Here is a 19226-nt window from a genome sequence, read left to right on the forward strand (position 1 = left end):
TTGTCGTTGTTGCAGTTGTCATTGTTGTTTAGTTGGCCAGGGCTGGGTTTGAACCTGCTAGCCTTGGTGTATGTGGCTGGCACTGTAACCACTGTGCTACAGGTTCGGAGCCAACAGATGGAATTCTTACCACACCCTAAGACAGGTATTATTATTCCACTTTGTGCATAAGGAAGCTCAAGTCTAGAGAAGTAAAGAGATTGGCCAAGGTCATGGTAGAAATGGGACTTAAAGCTAGGTCTGCCCTGCAGCAAAGTCCTCCTATTTATTACATGTTTGAAATCTAACCCCTTTTTCATTGGTTTTTCATATTTTGGGTTTTTTTTTTTTTATTTTGCAAATTATAAGATTTTTCAGGAGAAGATACTGGGTCTGATGGTTTTAAGTCTTAGACACAATACAAGGCTGGGGACTCCTCCCACTGGTATTTACAGAGCCCCTGTTATCATGCAGTCTGGGGGGAAACTGTGCTTTTTTGCCTTCTTCTGCCTCTTCCTCTGCCTTCTGGCTACAGGGTGGGCATGTGGCTCACACCCAGCCAATCAAAGTCCTCAATCCTGCTGGCCACAGGATTGGCTCAAAAACGGGCACAGGATCCAAGCCTGGCCAATCAGAGCCTTCCTCAGGTACTTTCCATGGCAACGGCTAAGGACACCTGCTTGCTCTAGGAGCTGTAAGGGCCACAAGCTGGGAGCTGCCATTGGCAAACCCATTCTGCCTCCAGGGAGAGCCAGATGTTATAAGTGGCATTACAGGGCAATGTTTAATGACACGGAAAGATGTTTGTGAAAACTTCATGGGTTTTTAAAAAAGCTACAGATTAGTACATATAATATCCCTTGCTATGTATGTCTTCATATATATGAAAAAACATGTGTAGTTCTGTACAAATAAAAAGAATGTGCCAAAGTATTAACAGGAATCGTCTCTGCATGATCATGGTTGAATTGATTTCCGTTTATCTGAACTCTCTCAGCCCGGTGTGCACTCTGCAACAACAGCATTCGTTGTTGTCCTATTTATTTTTAGCTGGAGCTGCTGCCACCTCCCTCAAGAAGTCACTTCTAGCCCATGCCTCTTGGGGAGCACTGGGGCTCAGCCTGAGATGCCTCCTTTGGCTTTTTAGAGCACACGCTTTCCTAATACCTCCATCTTCTGCCAGGGCCCAGGCCTTTCCCACCCTCGGCTGCCTTGTTCACCTGCCTGTCTCAGCGACCAAGAACTGTGGTCCCAGGTGTTGCTGGAATACTGCAGTCCCCAAGAGTCTTCCGGACTCTTGGAGAAGGCCAAGCCTCCCTCCCTGCCCTGCCCAACTCATCCTGCTGAGAGTTGAATTTTCATTCTCAGCTCACACTGAACCTGCAAAAAATATTTTCTTTGGCAGCAGACATGAGAGTGGCTGCCGTGGACAGGTCTTCCAGTCAACGTCCAAGCCTGGAACGGCTCCTGCCTCCACAGCTGCCCAGAGCAAGGCCAGACTCTGAACTCACCTGCCTTAAATAGGGTTCTTCCCTACCCCATCAAGGCCAGTGAGACCACGGGCCTGGTGGTGGGGTTCAATGGGACCCTCTGTCAGACAAACCCCTCTCAAACTGATGGGCACGGGGTTATCATGCAGGGCTGTGACAGACCCTCTGGAGGCCCACACCCCAACTGTCTTCTCCCACGGCTGAACGGTTCCAAAGGCTCAACTGCAGCCACCCCTGTGAGTCTTTCTACAGGGTCACTCACTGTCCTCCCTCCAGAGAGGGGTCTGTTTCCACTCCCATCCTTCCCAGCCCTTCCTTCAGACTCCTGGGCCCAAACTACCCAGCTGGTGCCAGTGGCCAGAGCCATGGAGGCAGGTGTAATCACCTGGCCCAGGCTGGCCTGGTCAGATCTTCACTCACAAGAATGTGACCCTAGAGAGGAATAAATTAGATGTCATGTTTGAACTAAAAGGTTGGAAGAGCTGGGGACAGAACAGTCACACCGGGCTGTGGAAATGCAGAGAGCACGGCGAGGAGAACAGAGGCAGAGATGAGCCACGCGGGGGGCGGGGGGGTTTGAGGAGTAAGAAGGTGAAAGTGGCCCCAAGGACAATGTACTATTTGCTTGTCAGTTACATGACATTCCCTGTATCCTCTAAAAAAGAGAAAAAGCCCACTTTGGCTAACTGCCTTGTCTGGGTGCCTATACCATACTCTCAAAGACCTGAACTAGGTCACACTGACGGGACCTGTCCCCAGGTCCATCACCCTCTTCTCTTTCCTCTCCCCTCCACTGCCGCTGGCTCCCCAAGGCTGTGAGGTCCTGAGGAGAGCACCGCTCCAGGGATGGATGCCTCCCCTGAATCCAGAGTCCAAGGGGCTGGGTCCATGGCAGATAGACCTTTCAGCCCACATCCAAGCGTCATTGGTCAGTGGTGGCCCAGTGGACTCTAATGAAGTGTCCTCCTAGGGCATACCTGCTGGTGGGAGAAGGGCACAGGGTTTGGAACCTGAGGGTTTGGCTTTGAACCCTGGATTCCCAGATGTGCCACCAGCTTTGGTTTCTTGCCCCTTCATAGCCAACATCATGAGGACTTGCCGTGTGCTGGGTGCTGTCCTGTGAGCACCCAGTTAGGAACTAGCAGGGTGCCATCTTTCAAATAAAGACAGACTGAGAGAGTCCACAGCCGTGTTCATCTGATTCTCAAGCCCAAGTTCATTGCTGCATCACACTGTCCTTCCTTACCGCATGATAGGGGAGAACGGAAGCAGGTAACATATTGGAGTGGCATGCAGCAGGCACTCTCCAGACCAGAGGTGGTGACAGTGCTATTTGCAGCGTTTCCACTCACCCACCCTAGGGAACTTACAGGCTCTTGGAAAGTGAGACAAAAGACAAATTTGTCTAAAAAACAAATTCTTCCAATACCTGCACACAAACTACCGTGTCTGGGATGTGCTTCAACGACCCACTGGAGGGCTGTTGATGGAACAGTATTGCCTGAGTTGATAATTTTTGAAACTGGGTATCAGTGTGTGAGTGAGCCTCACACTGTCCTCTCTCCTTATAAATATGTTTTTCATATTTTTCATCAGTTTTTTTTAAGTAGCAGGTAGGAACACAGCCAGACATAAGAAGTGATCCCACTACGGCCTGCGCTAATGCGCAGAGTCAGAGAGCACCATAAGTAAGAACCCGGCGCCTGTCCCACGGCCCCGCTGACCACTCTCCCTCCCCACCCCTCTCCCTGTTGACATCCGAGCCATCCAAGAGCCCTTAGCTCTGAGTAATAAATGTGCCTCTTGGCGGGAACATGTGTTTCCAATCATCCTGCTCAGCAGTGAGTCACCACCAACAGCTGCTGCTGCCTCCGTCGCCTCCACTCACCTTCAGCCCCGCCACGCTGACAGCCCAGTCCCTGCCCCCTCCCAGCCCTGCGCTCGGCCAGCCTGACTGCTGGGGAGCCTCAGGTATCCTCCTGCCTGTGGCCTTCAAGCACTGGCCCTTCCATCTGGAACAGAGTCGTCCCCATCGGGATGGCTCTGACTCAAAGTCCAGGTCCCACTGGAGATACCCTTTCTCACAGGCAGCCTTCTGGGCCACCCACCCGGCCGGCACTGGGTGTCCACTGCCCTGGGCACCACCGTCATCACACCCAGCGTGCTCTTTGCAGTTGCTTCTTTATCTGTCTTTCCCACTACAGTGTGGTCTGTGCTGTCGGGGAGAGGCCACTTTTGCTGCATCCATGTCCCCAGCTCCCTCACAGCTCTGTCCTGTGGCCAATGCCAAATAAATACTTGTATGAAAGAATAAAAGAAAGGAATGGAAGAAGGAACAGTCTGTAACCTTAAGAAGTCCACAGTCAATGGGGTAGACAGCCGTGAGAACAAGAGGCCTGTGAGATAACATACCAGGGGGCCGAGAGAAGCAGGTGACAGGCTGGGACACGGGCACCTCCCTGGGACCAAAATAACCCATGCAACACCTTCTGTTGGCCAGAGCATGGTGACCAGGGGTGTGAAGCCACATCCAGGCCCAGGCGGAAGGAGTGCCGGAGTCTAGAGCAGTGGGTGTCTGCCAGGGGCTACCTGTCAGCAACCAGGCCACATCCAGCTCCCTCCCCAAGGGGCAGAGCTGCAGTCCTCCAGGACAGGGAGCAGTGATGGGAACCCAGAGCCTCCTTCACCCCTGTAGGAGGCATGCTGGGGGATGTCACCTGTCCAGACCTCCATGGTAATAGGCTCTGTGGTCAGGTGACAATTTGAGAGCCAGGGAAGCAGGGGACCCTGAGTGGTGAGTAGCTGTCGACCTGGTTCCTGGACCAGGGAACACCAGGACAGAGCCAGGTGACCAGCTGTGCAGGGAGATGAGAGGCACCGCGACATGTGTGCGTGACTGTTCTCAGAATCCCCCTCCCATGCAGAAGAGCCGCTGTCCTGGCTGTGGAGCTCCAGGGAGGGGTGGTCAGCAGGCCCACAAAATCTTCAGAACCAGCTAGAGATGGGGGTGGTGACCTGGCGCATCATGGTTGCTGAAGCCCAGCTCCCCTAGACCCCTTCCCAGCTCCATCACCCCCTTCCTCCCTCCATCTCCTCTGCTCTTGTTGCTGGAGTCCAGAGCCACCCAAACCTGCTCCTTCTGCTGCCTGGCACCCTGCTGGGGGCTGAGTAAGGGCCTTTGAAATTCTGCACCCACACTCCCACCCTATACCCCTCTGGTCAGGGACTTGGACCCATTCCAGAGCCCCTGAAGCTGGTTCCAGAGGGAGGGCGGTTGGGTTTGACTCTGAGGGTGATAAGCATCTGGCCAAGACCAAGGGTGCTGCTGGCCACAGAGGTGACGTCACTGAGAACCTGAAGCCCCTGGGGGAGGAGGGGGGAGGGAGAGGAAAAGAAAAATAAGACTGGGGAGAGGGAAAGGGAGAGAGAGAGGAAATGCTTGGGCACAGACCTAATCATAGCCCTGAAATGAAATTTACTGCTGCACTCAGCAGGGACTCCACCAGCTCTGCCAAGCCAGCCTCCCTTCTGTTTGGACGGGGTGATGACATCATGGCCGTGGGTCGTTACTCTCCAACACCAAAGGAAGAGGAGGAAGGTGGCGGGCAGGAAACCCGAGCCTCCCTGGGCCAGGTTTCCAGTCAAGGGAACCTGAAACCAGGAAAAGTCAGCCTGGACAAACCCTGCTGAGCTGGGAGGCCAGTTCCTGAGGTGTCCGCCCCTCCCCTGCGGCCGGCCCTGTCCCCAGAATGCCAGCCCAGGCTGCTTCCTGGAGAAGGTCCAGGGTTCTCATCTCTGCTCCCTGGCCCTGGTCTCCACCCGACCCATGAAATGAAACACATGACCACATGCCCAAGGCCAAGAGGAAATGGCCTGGGCATGCGGAAACACGGGCCAGAGAGAGACCCTCTGACAGCACCCCCTAATATTTCCAGTTCTTTCCAGGAAGTATCTGCAGAAGACCCAAGGGAGTCAGACCATGGGGCATAGGGGGCAGCCGGGCAGGGAGGGGGTTAGGGAGGTGTTGGGCTGGGCTCAGGGGTGCAGATTCTGGGCAATCCTTGATCACAGAAGCCTCGTTCCCCAAGCTCCCCTCACTCCTGGAGGGAGGGCTGAGGGCCTGGTGGAATGGAGACCTTCTGAGTCAGAGAGGAGGTGAAACCTGGCCTCAGGGATGAGGGGCACTGCCATTTCAGAGTCCCTGTACAACAGTATCCCTAGAGGCTTCCAGGCCAGGGAGTGAAACCCATGCTGTATTTGGCCCCCTCCCTGGAGGAAGTGTTCAGGTGCTTTCTGTCTGGGACAGCTATTCCAGATAGATGTGGCAATCTCTTAGAGCCCCGTGGTATTACAGGCTTCCTGCCCATCCAGGACAACTTCTCTGCCCCTCTTGCCTCCTTTCCTTCTGGAGTCACTAGAAACAGGATCACAGCAACAGGGGGCCTGAGGGGGCTGTCCCAGGCTGTGAAGGTTGTGCCCCACTCAGTTAAGGGGGTGCAGAGGCTAGAATCCAGGCAGGTTTATTGGTGGGGGTGCCCTGGTCTTTGCCTGGGAAGCAGAGGAAGGGTATCTAGAGATGCCCTGTGAGGTGGCCATGGACTTGGCAAAAGAAAAACTGGAGAGAGGTAAGAGGCAAGGGTCACTAGGTGATGACGTGGGATCATTTGAAAGTAAGCCCTGATGGCTGCGGATGTAGAGGCATTAACAGCATTATAGACGCTCCGTGTCTACAGCTTAGTGATTAGGGAACCCACCACATACACCGGGGCTGGCGGGGTCGAACCCAGCCTGGGCCTGCTAAACAATAATGACAACTACAACAACAAAAAAAATGGCCAGGCATTGTGGTGGGAGCCTGTAATCCCAGCTACTTGGGAGGCTGAGGCAAGAGAATCGCTTAAGCCCAAGAGTTTGAGGTTGCTGTGAACTGTGACGCCACAACACTCTACTGAGGGCAACATAGTGAGACTTTGCCTCAAAAAAAAAAAAAGCATTATACAGAAAGTGCAGGGAAATACATGCTTTTCTAACCCCAGGACTGTCCATTTTAGAATCAAACACTTAGCTGGCCATTGTGTTTCTGGCACAGAGAGGAGAGACAGAAGATGTTCATCCTTCACCTAAGTTCTCACCACCCCATCACACGCCACTGGCATCCCCAGGGACACCCTTGTCTATAGCTGTCTAGACCACCCATGTATTTAACTTCACATGTAAAATATACATGCTATTTCATCACAGACACTTTGCAAAAAGAATCTTCTTGTGTCCTTTGCCTTCCCTCTGTCTCCTGACAGCCAGTGTCACAGTACGGTGTGAGATTCCCGCTGGTTCTCTGGGTTACAAACACATTGGCCCTCCCTCATGCGCTGTCCTCTGCTCTACAAGCTGAAACCTTGTTCCTGTGTCTCTGTAACTAGGACCAAAATTTTGTACTGATTTCTTTAATTATTCTCAACCAGGGTAACATTTTTGCTTGTCACACTTGCATGTTTGGAGATGCTACTGGCACCTAGCAGGTCACAGCCAGGGACACTGGCCTGCACCCTACAGTGCCTAGGACATCCTCGCCACAAAGAGTGACATGGCCCAGTGCTAACCATGCCAAGGTTGAGAAGCCTGGCCCCAGCTGAAGAGTATTAATGATAAAATTCATGTCAAAATGCCCTTTGGAACCTCCACCACTGAACACATTGCTTCAGTAAACTCCATCCTGTCCCACCACACCCTCCCAGGACTCTGGCCATTCCTAACACCTTCTTATCTCCTGTGGTGAACACCCCCACTAAGGGAGGTTGGGGATAGACACCTGGGCTGAGTGGTACCACTCACTTATTCTGGCCAAGAGTCCGGTGCCCAGTGGGGTAGGGAAAGCCCTCAGAGGGCCAATGGGCTGCCCACTCCCCTCAGAGCTGCATTCACACTGCTGCAGAAACCCTCCAGACAGCCAGACACATGGACACATGGCCCAGCGTCCTCCACAGCAATCGGCTCCCCCTAGACCTGCCCAGAACAGTCTCACTGCTGCCGGAGCTCTGGCCAACAGGCCTGGGGTCCCACTTCCCATGTGTGTGGGACCGGTGCTGATGCCCATCTCCCAAAGATACCATCTGGCTCTCGGCAACCTGCCAGGAAGAGTGTGGGGGCTCTGGCTCCACTCAAGCTGTCTCCTAGGAGAAAAGCTGTAAGCTCAGGGGGCTGGATCTCATCCAGACCGGGAGGGAATCTACCAAGAAGAGGTGCCTCTCTTGTGGTGCATCCTAAGCGAGGTCCTCCTGCCCCCAGCTTACCTGAGCACAGCGGGAGGGAGGGGCATGACACCTCATGCCCTGGACAGTGTTTACCAGTCCAGCCCCGGACGTGTCTGCTGGGTGTGCTTGGGCGTGGGCGGGCGGTCTGACAGCTCTGCTGCACTCCACCCTGGGAGAGTCTCCTTGAGGGGGTGGGAGTACAAGGGAAGTGTTGTGGGGAGCGGTGCCCCAGGAGTGTGGACTGAAGGCTCTGGGAGCCCCTCCCCCAGCGCCTCCCCAGTGCCAGCCTAGCAGGAGCTGCTCCCTCCTGTCTGTCCTGAGAATCCAGAGAGCCTCTGCCCGGGAGCAGGTACAAACCACAGGCCAGCACGTTGTAGCCAGCTCAGGACTCCTCTGTGGCTCCCCTGTTAGTTACCCTGACACCAACATCAAGGCAGGAGTAAGAGGAGGCTTGTTAGGAGTGAAGGCGATGGAGGTGCTTCTAGGCTGGGGTCTGCTTTTCTCATTCCCAATCTTGCCTTGGGCCTGGGGCGTCCTGACCCTTCCCCTCTCCTACAGAGGTGGTAGCTCTTTCCCCATGTCACTGCTGCATTGTTCAGCCCTCCTGTCCCTGGAGCAGAAGGAGGGGCTAGTATTGCTGGCAGCCAGGTTCAAATCTACTCCCTGCCTCCGGCAGAGAGTCCTGGTCCCAGGCCTTGGCTTCCTTGGCTTTGAGATGGGATGGTCCTAACTGTAAGAGATGTGAGAGGCTGGTCAGCGAGACAGAACCTGGCCCAGGAGCTGAGACTCTGGGCCCTGGGCAGTAGGAAGATGGCCAGGAGGTGCACTGGGGGCTCTGAACTGGGAGGGGGGCCTGGGTATGTCTCTCCTATCCCCTGCGGTGCCTGTGGGGCAGTCATTTGATCTGTTAGACCTTAGATGCCTCCTGATAATAGCCACCTCCCCACCTGACTTTGCAGCGGTCAGTGAGCTGTTCATAGCACTCAAAAAGTGGTGGGAGTGGGGGTTAGTCACATTTTTGTGGCTGGTGAGGCTAGCAAAGCCACCTGTTGCATCTCTGGGTCAGCGCCTCCTTGTCCCTTGCCACCCCCACTGCCCCCAGCCTGACCATTTCAGGAAATGTGTCTGATTTTGCTCCTCTCTGCTCCAGAGGCTCCCGACCACACTCACAGGAAATGTATGTCTTCCCTGTGGCCTCCTCTATCTCCATCCTCTTTCCTCAGGCTCCTCAGCCTCACCCCAACCTCCACTGAGTCCAGGCTCAGGGCCTGAGGGCTTTGTACCTGCTGACCCAGGAACTTCTTCCTGTTCTGCAGACTCTGAGCTCCCAGCTTCTAGGACAGTGCCTGGTCCACAGCAGATGCTCAGAAAAGTATTTCCTGATGGACAGAGGAAGGAGGGGTGGGAGGGCGGAGGAAGGAGGGAGGGAGTATGGGCCAGAGAAATGGGAAATTTCTGGTGTGGATACCTGTTTGAAGAGATAACAGTTGAGGGAGCAGAAAAATGGGGTGCCCCCTGGTGGGAAAAGTGTGGTCCAGAGGTTCTCAAAACTTTTCCCAGCCAGGTGCAGTGGCTCACACCTATAATCCCAGCACTCTGGGAGGCCGTGGGTGGATCTCTTGAGCTCATAAGTTCTAGACCAGCCTGAGCAAGAGCAAGACCTTGTCTCTAAAAACTAGCCTGGCATTTTGGCAGGTGCCTATAGTACCAGCTACTCAGGAGGCTGAGGCAAGAGAATCACTTGAGCCCAAGAGTTTAAGGTTGCTGTGAGCTATGATGCCATTGCACTCTACTGAGGGTGACAAAGTGACACTCTGTCTCAAAAGAAAAAACTTTTCCTAAGGGAAATTCCAGCTTGCTTGTATGCTGGTGGGGTTGACACAGGGCTGGGCTGTGGGATTGTCCCCCCCAGCTGGAGCCCAGACCCCTCTCATCGCACGCCCCCCACGCAGTCTCTTTTGTGAGGCCATGATACCATCCCTGGGGTATTTATCATCATAACCAATATTTGATCACTTATGTGTAGATCTTGCCCTAAAGACTGAGAGCCCCCAAGTCACCTGCTTCTCTTATCAACTGGCCAGTTGATTCTGGACTCTGCAAAGTTCAACGGCATTTTGTTCCACTTGAGATAAGAAAAACACGCAGCTGACACATAATTTTCTGAATCAATCGTATTTTAAAAAATTAGCATCAAACATCATTTTAGGAATGACACAACTATTTTACATTAACAAAACCTGAAAAGGTAACTTTTGGTTTGTCAGGGTGCTAAAAATATCCTACTCTGCCCACAGAACTTTTCTCCACATTGCCTGTTTCAAAGCACATATAAACACAGAGAAGCCATTTTTCCATTCTTTCAGTATTTTCCAAAGCTTCATACCTCAAGTTGGCACTACACAGGCAGTTATTCTTATTTTCTTATTTTTTCTTTCTTTTTTTTTTTGAAGGCAGAGTCTTGGTCTGCCGCTCGGGCTAGAGTGCTGCAGCCTCCAACTCCTGGGCTCCAGTCTCAGCCTCCCGGGTAGCTGGGACTACAGGCATGTCACACAGCAGCCAGCTAATTTTTCTGTCTTTTTGTGGAAACCGGGTCTCACTCACGCTGATCTCCAACTCTGGGCCTCAAGTGATGCTCCTGCCTGAGCCAGTTGTTCTTCAGTTGTGTCATTTTCCTCCGTGTACGTTCCCTAGCTAGATTGCAAACCGGGTGAGGGCAAGAGCTATGCTTTGTGTGTGACAGCCAGGCGGAAATGTGGGGCTTGGGGTGCAAGGGAGGAAGGGGGCGGAAGCGCGCGGGCAGGTTCCCTGACACACAGCCCCGTTCTCACCAATTTACCAGCTTCACACACCACACCTTTATGTTACTTGGCCTTTCCTGAAACACAAAACTGGGGGAAAGCCCTTCAGCTCCCACATGTGCTGGCTAAGGAAGGGCACTTCGAGAGGACCCGGGCTAGCCTAGTGCGCCACTGGCTCTTGGGTCCCCAATCTCTTGTTGGCTGATCAAAAATATGGCCAGTTTATATAAAATCCTGCTTTGTTCACAGTAACCACACCCTCCTCACAGTCCCCCCAAACTGGCCAGGGTACTTAAAACGTTACCGCCTCCCTTTGAAAAGGGGGTCTTCGGTGAGTTTCCCCAGGACACCCGTCCACAGGGGGCGTGGGGGGGGGGGACACAGGGAATGGCGCCTGATCCAAAGGGGCCATCGCCCAACCAGAGACTAGACTCTCAGGAAGGTAGTGGTGACAGAGGAGTAAGCAGTGTGCCCCTTGAGAGCCAAGCTCGAGAAGCAGGGCTAGGCGCGGGTCCCCGCGCGCAAGCCGCCCCGAGGAGGGCACGGGGCCCGCAGAGGCCAGGTGTGCGGCGCTGGTCCTGGTCCTGCGTGGCTGGTGGGGCCGGGCCCGGCCGGGTGCAACAAAAGCCGGGCCGGGAACGGCGGCCAGGCGCGGGCGGCGCGGGCTGGGGGCCGCCGGGAGCGCCCGGAGCCCGCATTGGCCGCCCGCCACCGGGGGCGGAGCCGAGCGCAATAAAAAGGCGGCGCGGCCCGCGCCCGTAGCCAACGCGTCCCCGGGAGGAACCGCGGAGCCGAGCAGGGCTACGGCACGCTCGCCGTCTCCACCCTTCTTCCTCTGCCCGGTGGCCGCGCCCCCGCCGCTCTCTCGCCGCCCCCGAGACAAAGAGCCCTGAAAGTTCGCGCGGCGAGTGGGTCAGGTGAGGAGGGCGCGCCGCGGAGGCCCGCCGAGCCCCCGGCCCGGCGCCCGGGGCCGAGCGCACAGCCCGCCCCGCAACCCGTCCGCAGCCCGCGCAGAGGAGCGCCCGGCCCCAGGCGCCGCCCGCCCCGCCGACTCCCCAGCCCACCATGGGCGCCGCGGCCCGCAGCCTGCGGCTGGCGCTCGGCCTCCTGCTACTGGGGACGCTGCTTCGCCCGACCGACGCCTGCAGCTGCTCCCCAGTGCACCCGCAACAGGCGTTTTGCAATGCAGATGTAGGTAAGAAGCGGCGCCCCGCGCCGGCGGGCCACCTTCCTCGCCTCTTGGCGACCCCAGCCTTCGCCGGCGTCCGCCCGCCCGCCACCCTCCTTAGCCCTTTCTAGAATCCTGCAAGCGGACGCCCAAATTCTACTTTATTTTTCCCCTCCCTTCTCTCCCCTTCTTTCCCTCTCTTTGCTGAGATGCTTTGCAACCTCAAAATTCCACCGAAATTCCGCTGCAGCTCCAGCCCCAGAAAAGGGAGCCAGGGAACGTCTTGGGTTTTGGCAGGCAGAGCTCCCTGGGATGCCAGTCCTGGGGGCGGGGAGAGTAGGGGACACAACGTGGGGTGGGGGTGAGCTGGGGGACTGGGGACCCCGGGAAGAAACTTTCACAGGTGAGGTAAGGTGGGAGTTGGGCTTCTCTGGGCTTGGGGTCTGGTGGCAAGGTCATCTCTCTTGGGGCTTCTCCCAGAACCCCCATTTGGGGCACTTACAGATCAAGCTAGGGTAGGATGGAAGCCCATCCCCCGCCCCTGACCCGAGTTAGGTTCCACTGGCTCTAAGGGGCATGTGAGAAAAACCAGTGCCATCCCATGGGCTAGCTCCCTGCTTGGGGCCCTGCCCAGAAGGCCCCACAAATGGCTGGGCACGGACCAGGACCCCTGAGGGTTTGCTGCCAGTGGCTATTTTTTCAGGACATCAGCAAGAACTGGAAAAAACTGGAGACTTTGCAGGTGGGACTGTGTGGCTGCTTAGATATCCATTACTGCCAGGATGCCTCTCCCCCAAGGCAGGGTGATAGTAAGGGAGGAAGGAGGGGCCCAGTTGTTTGTTCTGATCCACAGACGCAGCAGAAATGTAAGGGAACAGCTAACTGGAGGCTTCCACCCAGGGCTGACACCTGCAGGCCTCCTCAGCACTGGTGCTGGCCACAGTGGTTTTCCGTATATGGATATGGCAGCCTCTGTGCCCTGTGCCAGGCCAGGTGTGGCAAGACTGGCATCCCTCACCTGCCTAGACAGAAGCCAGGGTTGTCCACAGTGCCCTTGAGATGCCCCCTCCTATGACTTCTTGCCTCACCCCAATTAGTTCTTTTAGCTGCCAGCTTGGGGGGGTTCAGCTGCTCCTATCTGTGGAGACCATGTGGTCTGGCCAGCTGGGTTGAGGGCATGGTACCTGCTTGCAGAGTAGTTTCCATAAAACCCAATTAGGGGGAATAAGGCCTTTTCTACAATTTGGTTTTGGTGCTCAGCAAGATTTGGGGGCAAAGGAGAGGACGCTTCTTCAGTAAGGAAGCTATGATAGGCCTTTATCTGGGGTGTCCCCCAAGAAGCTAGACCAGTACAGGCTCCTTGGCTGACCAGAGGGTGTGGCACAGAATCAAGCCAGGACTCAGCAGGAAACTGAGGCTTGGAGGACTCTGGTTCATAGGAGCAGAATGGGAAGGAGCTGGGCCTTGGGACCACTCCATACTCCTCAGCGCCATGGGGAGAATTTCCAGGCAGCCGCTTCTGTTTCTGCCTTGGGTTTGGACCCGGCACAGCAGGGGCCGAGCAGCTGTGGTGCATGCCTGCAGGCTCCTGCCTCAAGAGTTGGTCTCCTCTGCCTGGATTTTCTGGTGTGGGTGTCCAAATCATTGCATCAAAATCATTCTGTAGCTAAAACTTTTAACCCCATCCCTGCTCAGAGGCCTAATGGGATGCCAGGGTTGTACTGCAAAGCCCAGTGTGTTAGTGTCCTGCAACTGCTACAAGTCACCACAAACCAGTGGCTTAAAACAACAAGAATTTATTCTTGCACAGTCCAGGAGAGCAGAAGTCTGAAACCAGGGTGTCTGCAGAGTTGGTTCCTTCTGCAGGCCATGAAGAATCTACTCTGTGCCTCTCCCCAGCTCCCAGGGGCTCCAGATGTCGTTGGTGTTCTTGGCTTGTCATGTCAGTGGGTCTGCAGTCTCTGCCTTTGTCTCCACAATCTGTGCCTCTGTGTCCAGGTTTCCCTCTTGTGGGACACCAGTCATTGGATTTGAGGCCCACCCTTACCCAGTATGACCGCAACTTCATTACATCAGCAGAGAGTTCTGGCTGGCCATGGATTTGAAGTGCACTCCAGTGCACCCAGACTGCCCTCTCTTGTTCCCAGTCACCCCCTCTGTGCTTGGCTGACTCCAGATAAGCAGCAGAGGCTACCCTAGGGTAGGGATGGAATAAACCCCACAGTGACAATATTCTGTCTATTCTCCAGTGCTGTATTGTCTTAAGTGGTGTGGGTCTGTGCCTCGCTCAGCAATGGTTCCCCATTCTGGCTCAGAGCAGAATTGCTTGGAGGGCTCTTATGTTGACACAGCTCTGGGTCCCTCTGCAGATACTGGGATTTAGCCTAGACCTCAGCTTCTGTAGTTTTAAAAGTTCCACAAATGACTTTGTGGAACCATGGCTTGGCCCTGGGGTCTTGGAACAGTGTGTCCACTGGGGGTTAATAAAGGGTTGTGTGGCGTGCTGACTCCTTCTGCCTGTGGCTGTGTGCAGGTCTGGTAAATGGCTCGGTGTCTACAGGAGGCGACTGGCTCAGAAAACAGTGAGGTTTCTGTCTGCCCTGGTAAGGGTTTCAGGAGGCATCTCCCTGGTCACTCATACCTAGTGGGATCAGAGCTGTAGCAGGCAAAGAAAACTTGTTTGAGAATGAAAGGTTGTGGCATTTAGGATAAAGGGATCCTAGGAGATAGTCTGGTTTCTTCCTGGAGGGCCCCAGGACAAACAGGAAGCCTGGTGTGTCTCAGTCATAGTACTGTTCAGATGTGCTGCTGGCCTGATTCCCTCCTGCCTAATGGAGGCCGTCACTGCCTCCCGCATGGCTGTGCGGCTGTGGTGATCTGGCTGGAAACCAGCGCTGGGCTCACCATTCAGGCAGTGCCATGGCTGGAGCCTGGAGTCACTAAGCCAGCTGAGCTACTTGCCAGACACAGGCTGCTTTGGCTGATGTCTGGGATCAAGGGTAAATCCAGAGAATAAAACCACCTCCCTGGTCCGGGTGGCGATGCCCAGGAAGACCTCTGCAATATCCTCTCTCTCAAGAGCCCCCTGTCTAGAAATTGCTTTCTGTACACCCTCTGAGGATCTCCAGCAGAGGCTCAAGAGGGGTCTGCAGCCAAAGCCTGAAGGGCCAGACCACTGGTGGCCCACTTCCTACAGGGCATGGTGAGAGGGGCTACCCAGAAGACATGCAGCACACCCTCAAAAATGTCTCTGTCTTCATGACACATGTGCTCAAGGAAAGCATCGGGGATGTGGGCCAAGTGAGGCCTGCAACGCAGGGGGCTGGGCACTGCTCTTTGAATCAGCTGTTGGTGACCTCCTGTGAAGTGTGTGATTGATCCATGTTGCCTGTGTTGTACAGCTTGATTTTGCTATTAAACGTGTCTGTGTTTCAACAAGCAGTTATGGAACCGCGGACTCTGCACTGGGGGAATGTTAAGGTAGAAGACTGTTGTCCCTGCCCTCTGGAGGGGAAAATTGCATATCTAGAAGTCAGGATAAAATGCGTGGTCAGGGTGAGCAGGCCTCCTGCAGACCCTCTCTGACGGCCAGGGCATGGTATAGAACCAACTTTCCTAATGCCGCAACCCTTTAATACAGTTCCCTGTGGGTTGCAACCCACAGGTTGAGAACCACTGGTATAGAGTAAATCAGACTCACGTGGTTTTGCAAATAATTGCCATTGCATAAACTTTTTAAGTAACCAAAATTCAGAAGTAGCCAGGTGACGATGTGAAATGCATTTGCAGGATTTAAGGATAGAGAGCTCAGTGGTAGGCTGAGGAGAGGACTGTGGGTAAACGGGGGCTCTTTGGCTCTTTTGGATGCTGCCCCTGGCGGAATCTGTCAGGGGAGCGCCTGGAACCTGAGTTGTGGCAACTCCCAGGGTTGGGAGCCTGGAATAGGAGAGAGGTAAGTGTGAGGCCTGGAGGTGTCACGGGTGCTGGAAGGAACTTCCCCGATGCCACATGGCCCTCCCTGTCTGAGCTGGGGACAGCACCAGCCTGGGAACCTTCTGGTGGTGCCACGTCAGTCATACAGTCCTGCCTGGGGTCTGGGCACCATGGGCAGACTTGGGTCCCTGCCTCCCTCCTCCCTGCTGTCTGGTCAAGTGCATCCCACCAGTGCATACCCCAGGTCTAGATCCTTTGGTGACATTTCGGCACATGTGGGATGGAACATGGAGGACTTCCAGGCTTATGGGGAGGGTCGGGCAGCCATCCTGGTGCTGAGATACAATCACCAATGCAGGGCTCAAGGGCACAGGTAGGGGTGAGCCTCTTGGGTCCCCAAACAACTAAGAGATGTCCTTTGAGGATCCCAGGCAGCTGGGAAGGTGGAAAAAAACAGCAGCAGAAAGAAGCAGCCTGGGAGGGGCTCAGTGGGAGGCAGGAGTGGCAGAGGTGGAAAGGGGTGACCCCAGGGCTGCCCTAAGTACTCCCTCTGCCCATGCACACACCCTGGCAAGCCAAGGACCCAGTGTTCTTGTGGCCAGGATGGTCTTTCTCAAGAGGGAAAGTGGAGTTAAATCCAAGTTAAGGGCTGGGCGTGGTGGCTCACACCTATAATCCTAGCGTTGGGAAGCTGAGTGTGGAGGATTTCTTGAGGTCAGGAGTTTGAGACCAGCCAGAGCAAGAGTAAGACCCATTTCTTAAAAAATAGGAAAATTAGTCAGGCACGGTGGTGGGCACCTGTAGTCCCAGCTACTTGGGAGCCTGAGGCAGGAGGATTGCTTAAACCAGTGGTTTTCAACCTTCCTAATGCCTCCTAATGCCGCGACCCTTTAATACAGTTCCTCATGCGGTGACCCCCAGCCATAAAATTATTTTTGTTGCTACTTTGTAACTATAATTTTGCTACTGTTATGAATCATAGTGTAAATATCTGATATGTAGTATGTATTTTCATTGTTACAAAGGGGTCGTGACCCACAGGTTGAGAACCACTGGCTTAAACCCAAGAGTTTGATGTTGCTGTGAGCTATGATGACACCAATGTACTCTAGCCCAGGTGACAGAGCAAGATCCTGTCTCAAAAAAGAAAGAAATGAAGATTAGGGAGTGTGAAGAGCCCCAAACTAGAGGACAGAGGTGGGGGACATGCACCCAGGCCTTGCTAAGTGCATCCTTTAGTGGTGATAGGATGAAGGTGTGTGCAGGTGTTCTAGGTAAGGGGACAACTACGGCAGCACAGGTCAGAGTTCTGCGTACAGAGTGGGCCACAGGGGAGGCCTGGGGCAGAGGGGATTGGGACCAAATGTTACTGCTTTGCTTGGCTTGTCACATGGAGTCAACATTCCATCCCAAGGGCCCAGGGTAAGTCCCCCCGGAACTTGGTAGATGGCAGCATCCTGAATTCTCCTGCTGAGGCTGGCTGCCTCGGGCTCGGTGGTGGGTGCCGGGATTTCTGAGACTCTCCAGGAGATCCCGATGTCTGCTGGGGTGAGCAGAGAGGTTGTCTTCAAAAATGGGGAACCAAGGCAGTTGGGGGCTAAGAAAATGTTATGAATAGTTAGTATAGGATTGAGAGTTGTATTTGCTTATACTTTTTAAAGAATTGATGATACTGAGACTGCCTGGCTAAGTTTTGGGGATATTTTGCTCATGGATGTGAATGGGAAGTGTGAAGATAGGGAATGTCTCAGAGTGTCGGGTGGGGGGACAGCGTGAGCAGCAGATGAGGTGCCCTGACATTGCAGGGAGGAGAGGAAAGAGGGGTGTGGGAAGGCTTCCCAGGCGAGGGGTAGTCACCAGCATTGACGTCTCATTGCAGGCAGGGCATCTCTGGCATCCTAGCCCCATCCCAAGACCTCCCAGGGCCCACCCACCTGGCTCCCTGGAGTCCTGGCCCCAGGACCACGGCCATGTTGAGTGGATGTGTGGCCCAGAGAGCAGGGGCACAGAGACCCTGCCCTGCAAAGCTGGCTGCTCCTGGGATGGTCAGGTCAGATTAGGATCTTGGTGAAGCTTTGGGCGTCCTGGCAAGGCTGGTTGAGCCAGGCTTTGGCCTGAAACAGCAAGTAGGCCTGGGGGCCACGCCCTGAAGCCAGTCCAGTTGTGTGTGAGCGTGTTTGTGCAGTGTGTGTGTGGGGGGCTTCTCCCAGGGGCGTGTCACTGAAGGCTAGTCACTGTCACTTTAAAGGGGACCTTTTTGTAGATGTCTAGTCTTTTGTGTTCTGAACGTCACCCAGTCTCAGAGCTGGAGCAATGTCGAGCCACCTTCTTTTCTCCCTCAGAAAGAGACCTTCTCTGCTGCCCCCCACCAGGCGAGATGAGTCTATCACCCCCTTCTCTGCTGCCCCCCCCAAGCGAGATAAGTCTGGGGCAGAGATGGCTTGGGGGTTGAGGGCTGGGGTGGGGAATGGACAAGGGGAAAGGGTCGCTGAAACAGCAACATGGCCAGCCTTGAGCCCTGATGGAGAAGTAAGGCCTGTTAGCACAGCACTGGGACCCAGGGAAGGTTTCTGTGGCCTCCTGAGACCTGTCCAGGGGAAGACATTGGGTGACAGGCAGATGGGGAGCGAGGAGATGAGTCAGGACAGTTTTGTGGTGATGATGATGATGGTCGATGATGACAACCTGACAGCAGCAGCAGCAGTGATGACAGCTTCTGCTAAGAGCTTGGCAATGTAATTCTGCACTGTAACTGGTATTAACTCATTGCCTTCTCTCTTATTATCCCCATTTTACAGACGATCAGATTGAGCCACAGATCAACCAAGTACCTTGCTCAGGGTTCCAGGGCTAGGAAATAGCAGAGCAGGAAGGGAGGATTTTTAAAATGAGGTGGTGTTAACAAAATGGTGCTGATTCAGACCCAATTTGACTTGTAGAGACTGGCCCTGGGTAAGGTGGCCCCAAGCAGGACTGGTCACTACAGGTCATGGATGCAGCCACCAAGGAAGGCAGAGAAACTCCTGGGGGCCAGCTTTGTTCATGAAGTTCTCCCCTGTGTTGGAGATGAGTTACATAAATTAAACTCTATCCTGAAAGCAAAATAATAAACAGTGATTTTAAATGATACAGACTTGTTCATGATCTGGGAACTGTTCAGAGCGTATTACTTGGAAGGGCTCAGGTGCAGTCTGTATGCAGTCACATGTAAACATTGTCAAATGTAAAATGCATTTTTAAAAATGCACAGTGCCTAAAGTGGGCATGTTAACAGAAGATTATTGAACAGACACCCAAGTCGTAAGACAGAACATGGCTGCCTCCCCCAGACCTCTGTATTTCCCTCTGGTCCCATCTCCCTCCTTTTCCTCAGAGGTAGCTATTAACCTGGTTTTTATGGTGACAGTTTCCTGCCTTTTCTTTAATAGTTTTACTATCTATATATCACACTTAAAAAAAAAGTGTGGGCTCAGCGCCTGTGGCTCAAGTGGCTAAGGCGCCAGCCACATATACTTGAGCTGGGGAGTTCAAATCCAGTCCGGCCCGCCAAACAACAATGATGGCTGCAACCAAAAAATAGCCGGGCGTGTGGCAGGCCCCTGTA

The 19226-nt window shown here is 54.3% G+C and overlaps 1 protein-coding gene across 1 annotated transcript in view; it reads left to right on the forward strand.

Annotated features, from left to right (window-relative positions):
- The first annotated feature begins 11302 nt into the window (after positions 1-11302).
- The window catches only part of TIMP2 (TIMP metallopeptidase inhibitor 2), a 55564-nt gene continuing 47640 nt past the window's right edge, over positions 11303-19226 (forward strand). The window contains exon 1 of the mRNA XM_003786083.3: positions 11303-11716. Coding sequence (XP_003786131.1) covers positions 11587-11716 — 130 coding nt within the window. The 5' untranslated portion in view covers positions 11303-11586. The remainder of the gene's footprint in view (positions 11717-19226) is intronic.

Source organism: Otolemur garnettii, unplaced genomic scaffold (assembly GCF_000181295.1).
Source record: "Otolemur garnettii isolate 467f Iridium unplaced genomic scaffold, OtoGar3 scaffold00018, whole genome shotgun sequence".
Lineage (NCBI taxonomy): Eukaryota > Metazoa > Chordata > Mammalia > Primates > Galagidae > Otolemur > Otolemur garnettii.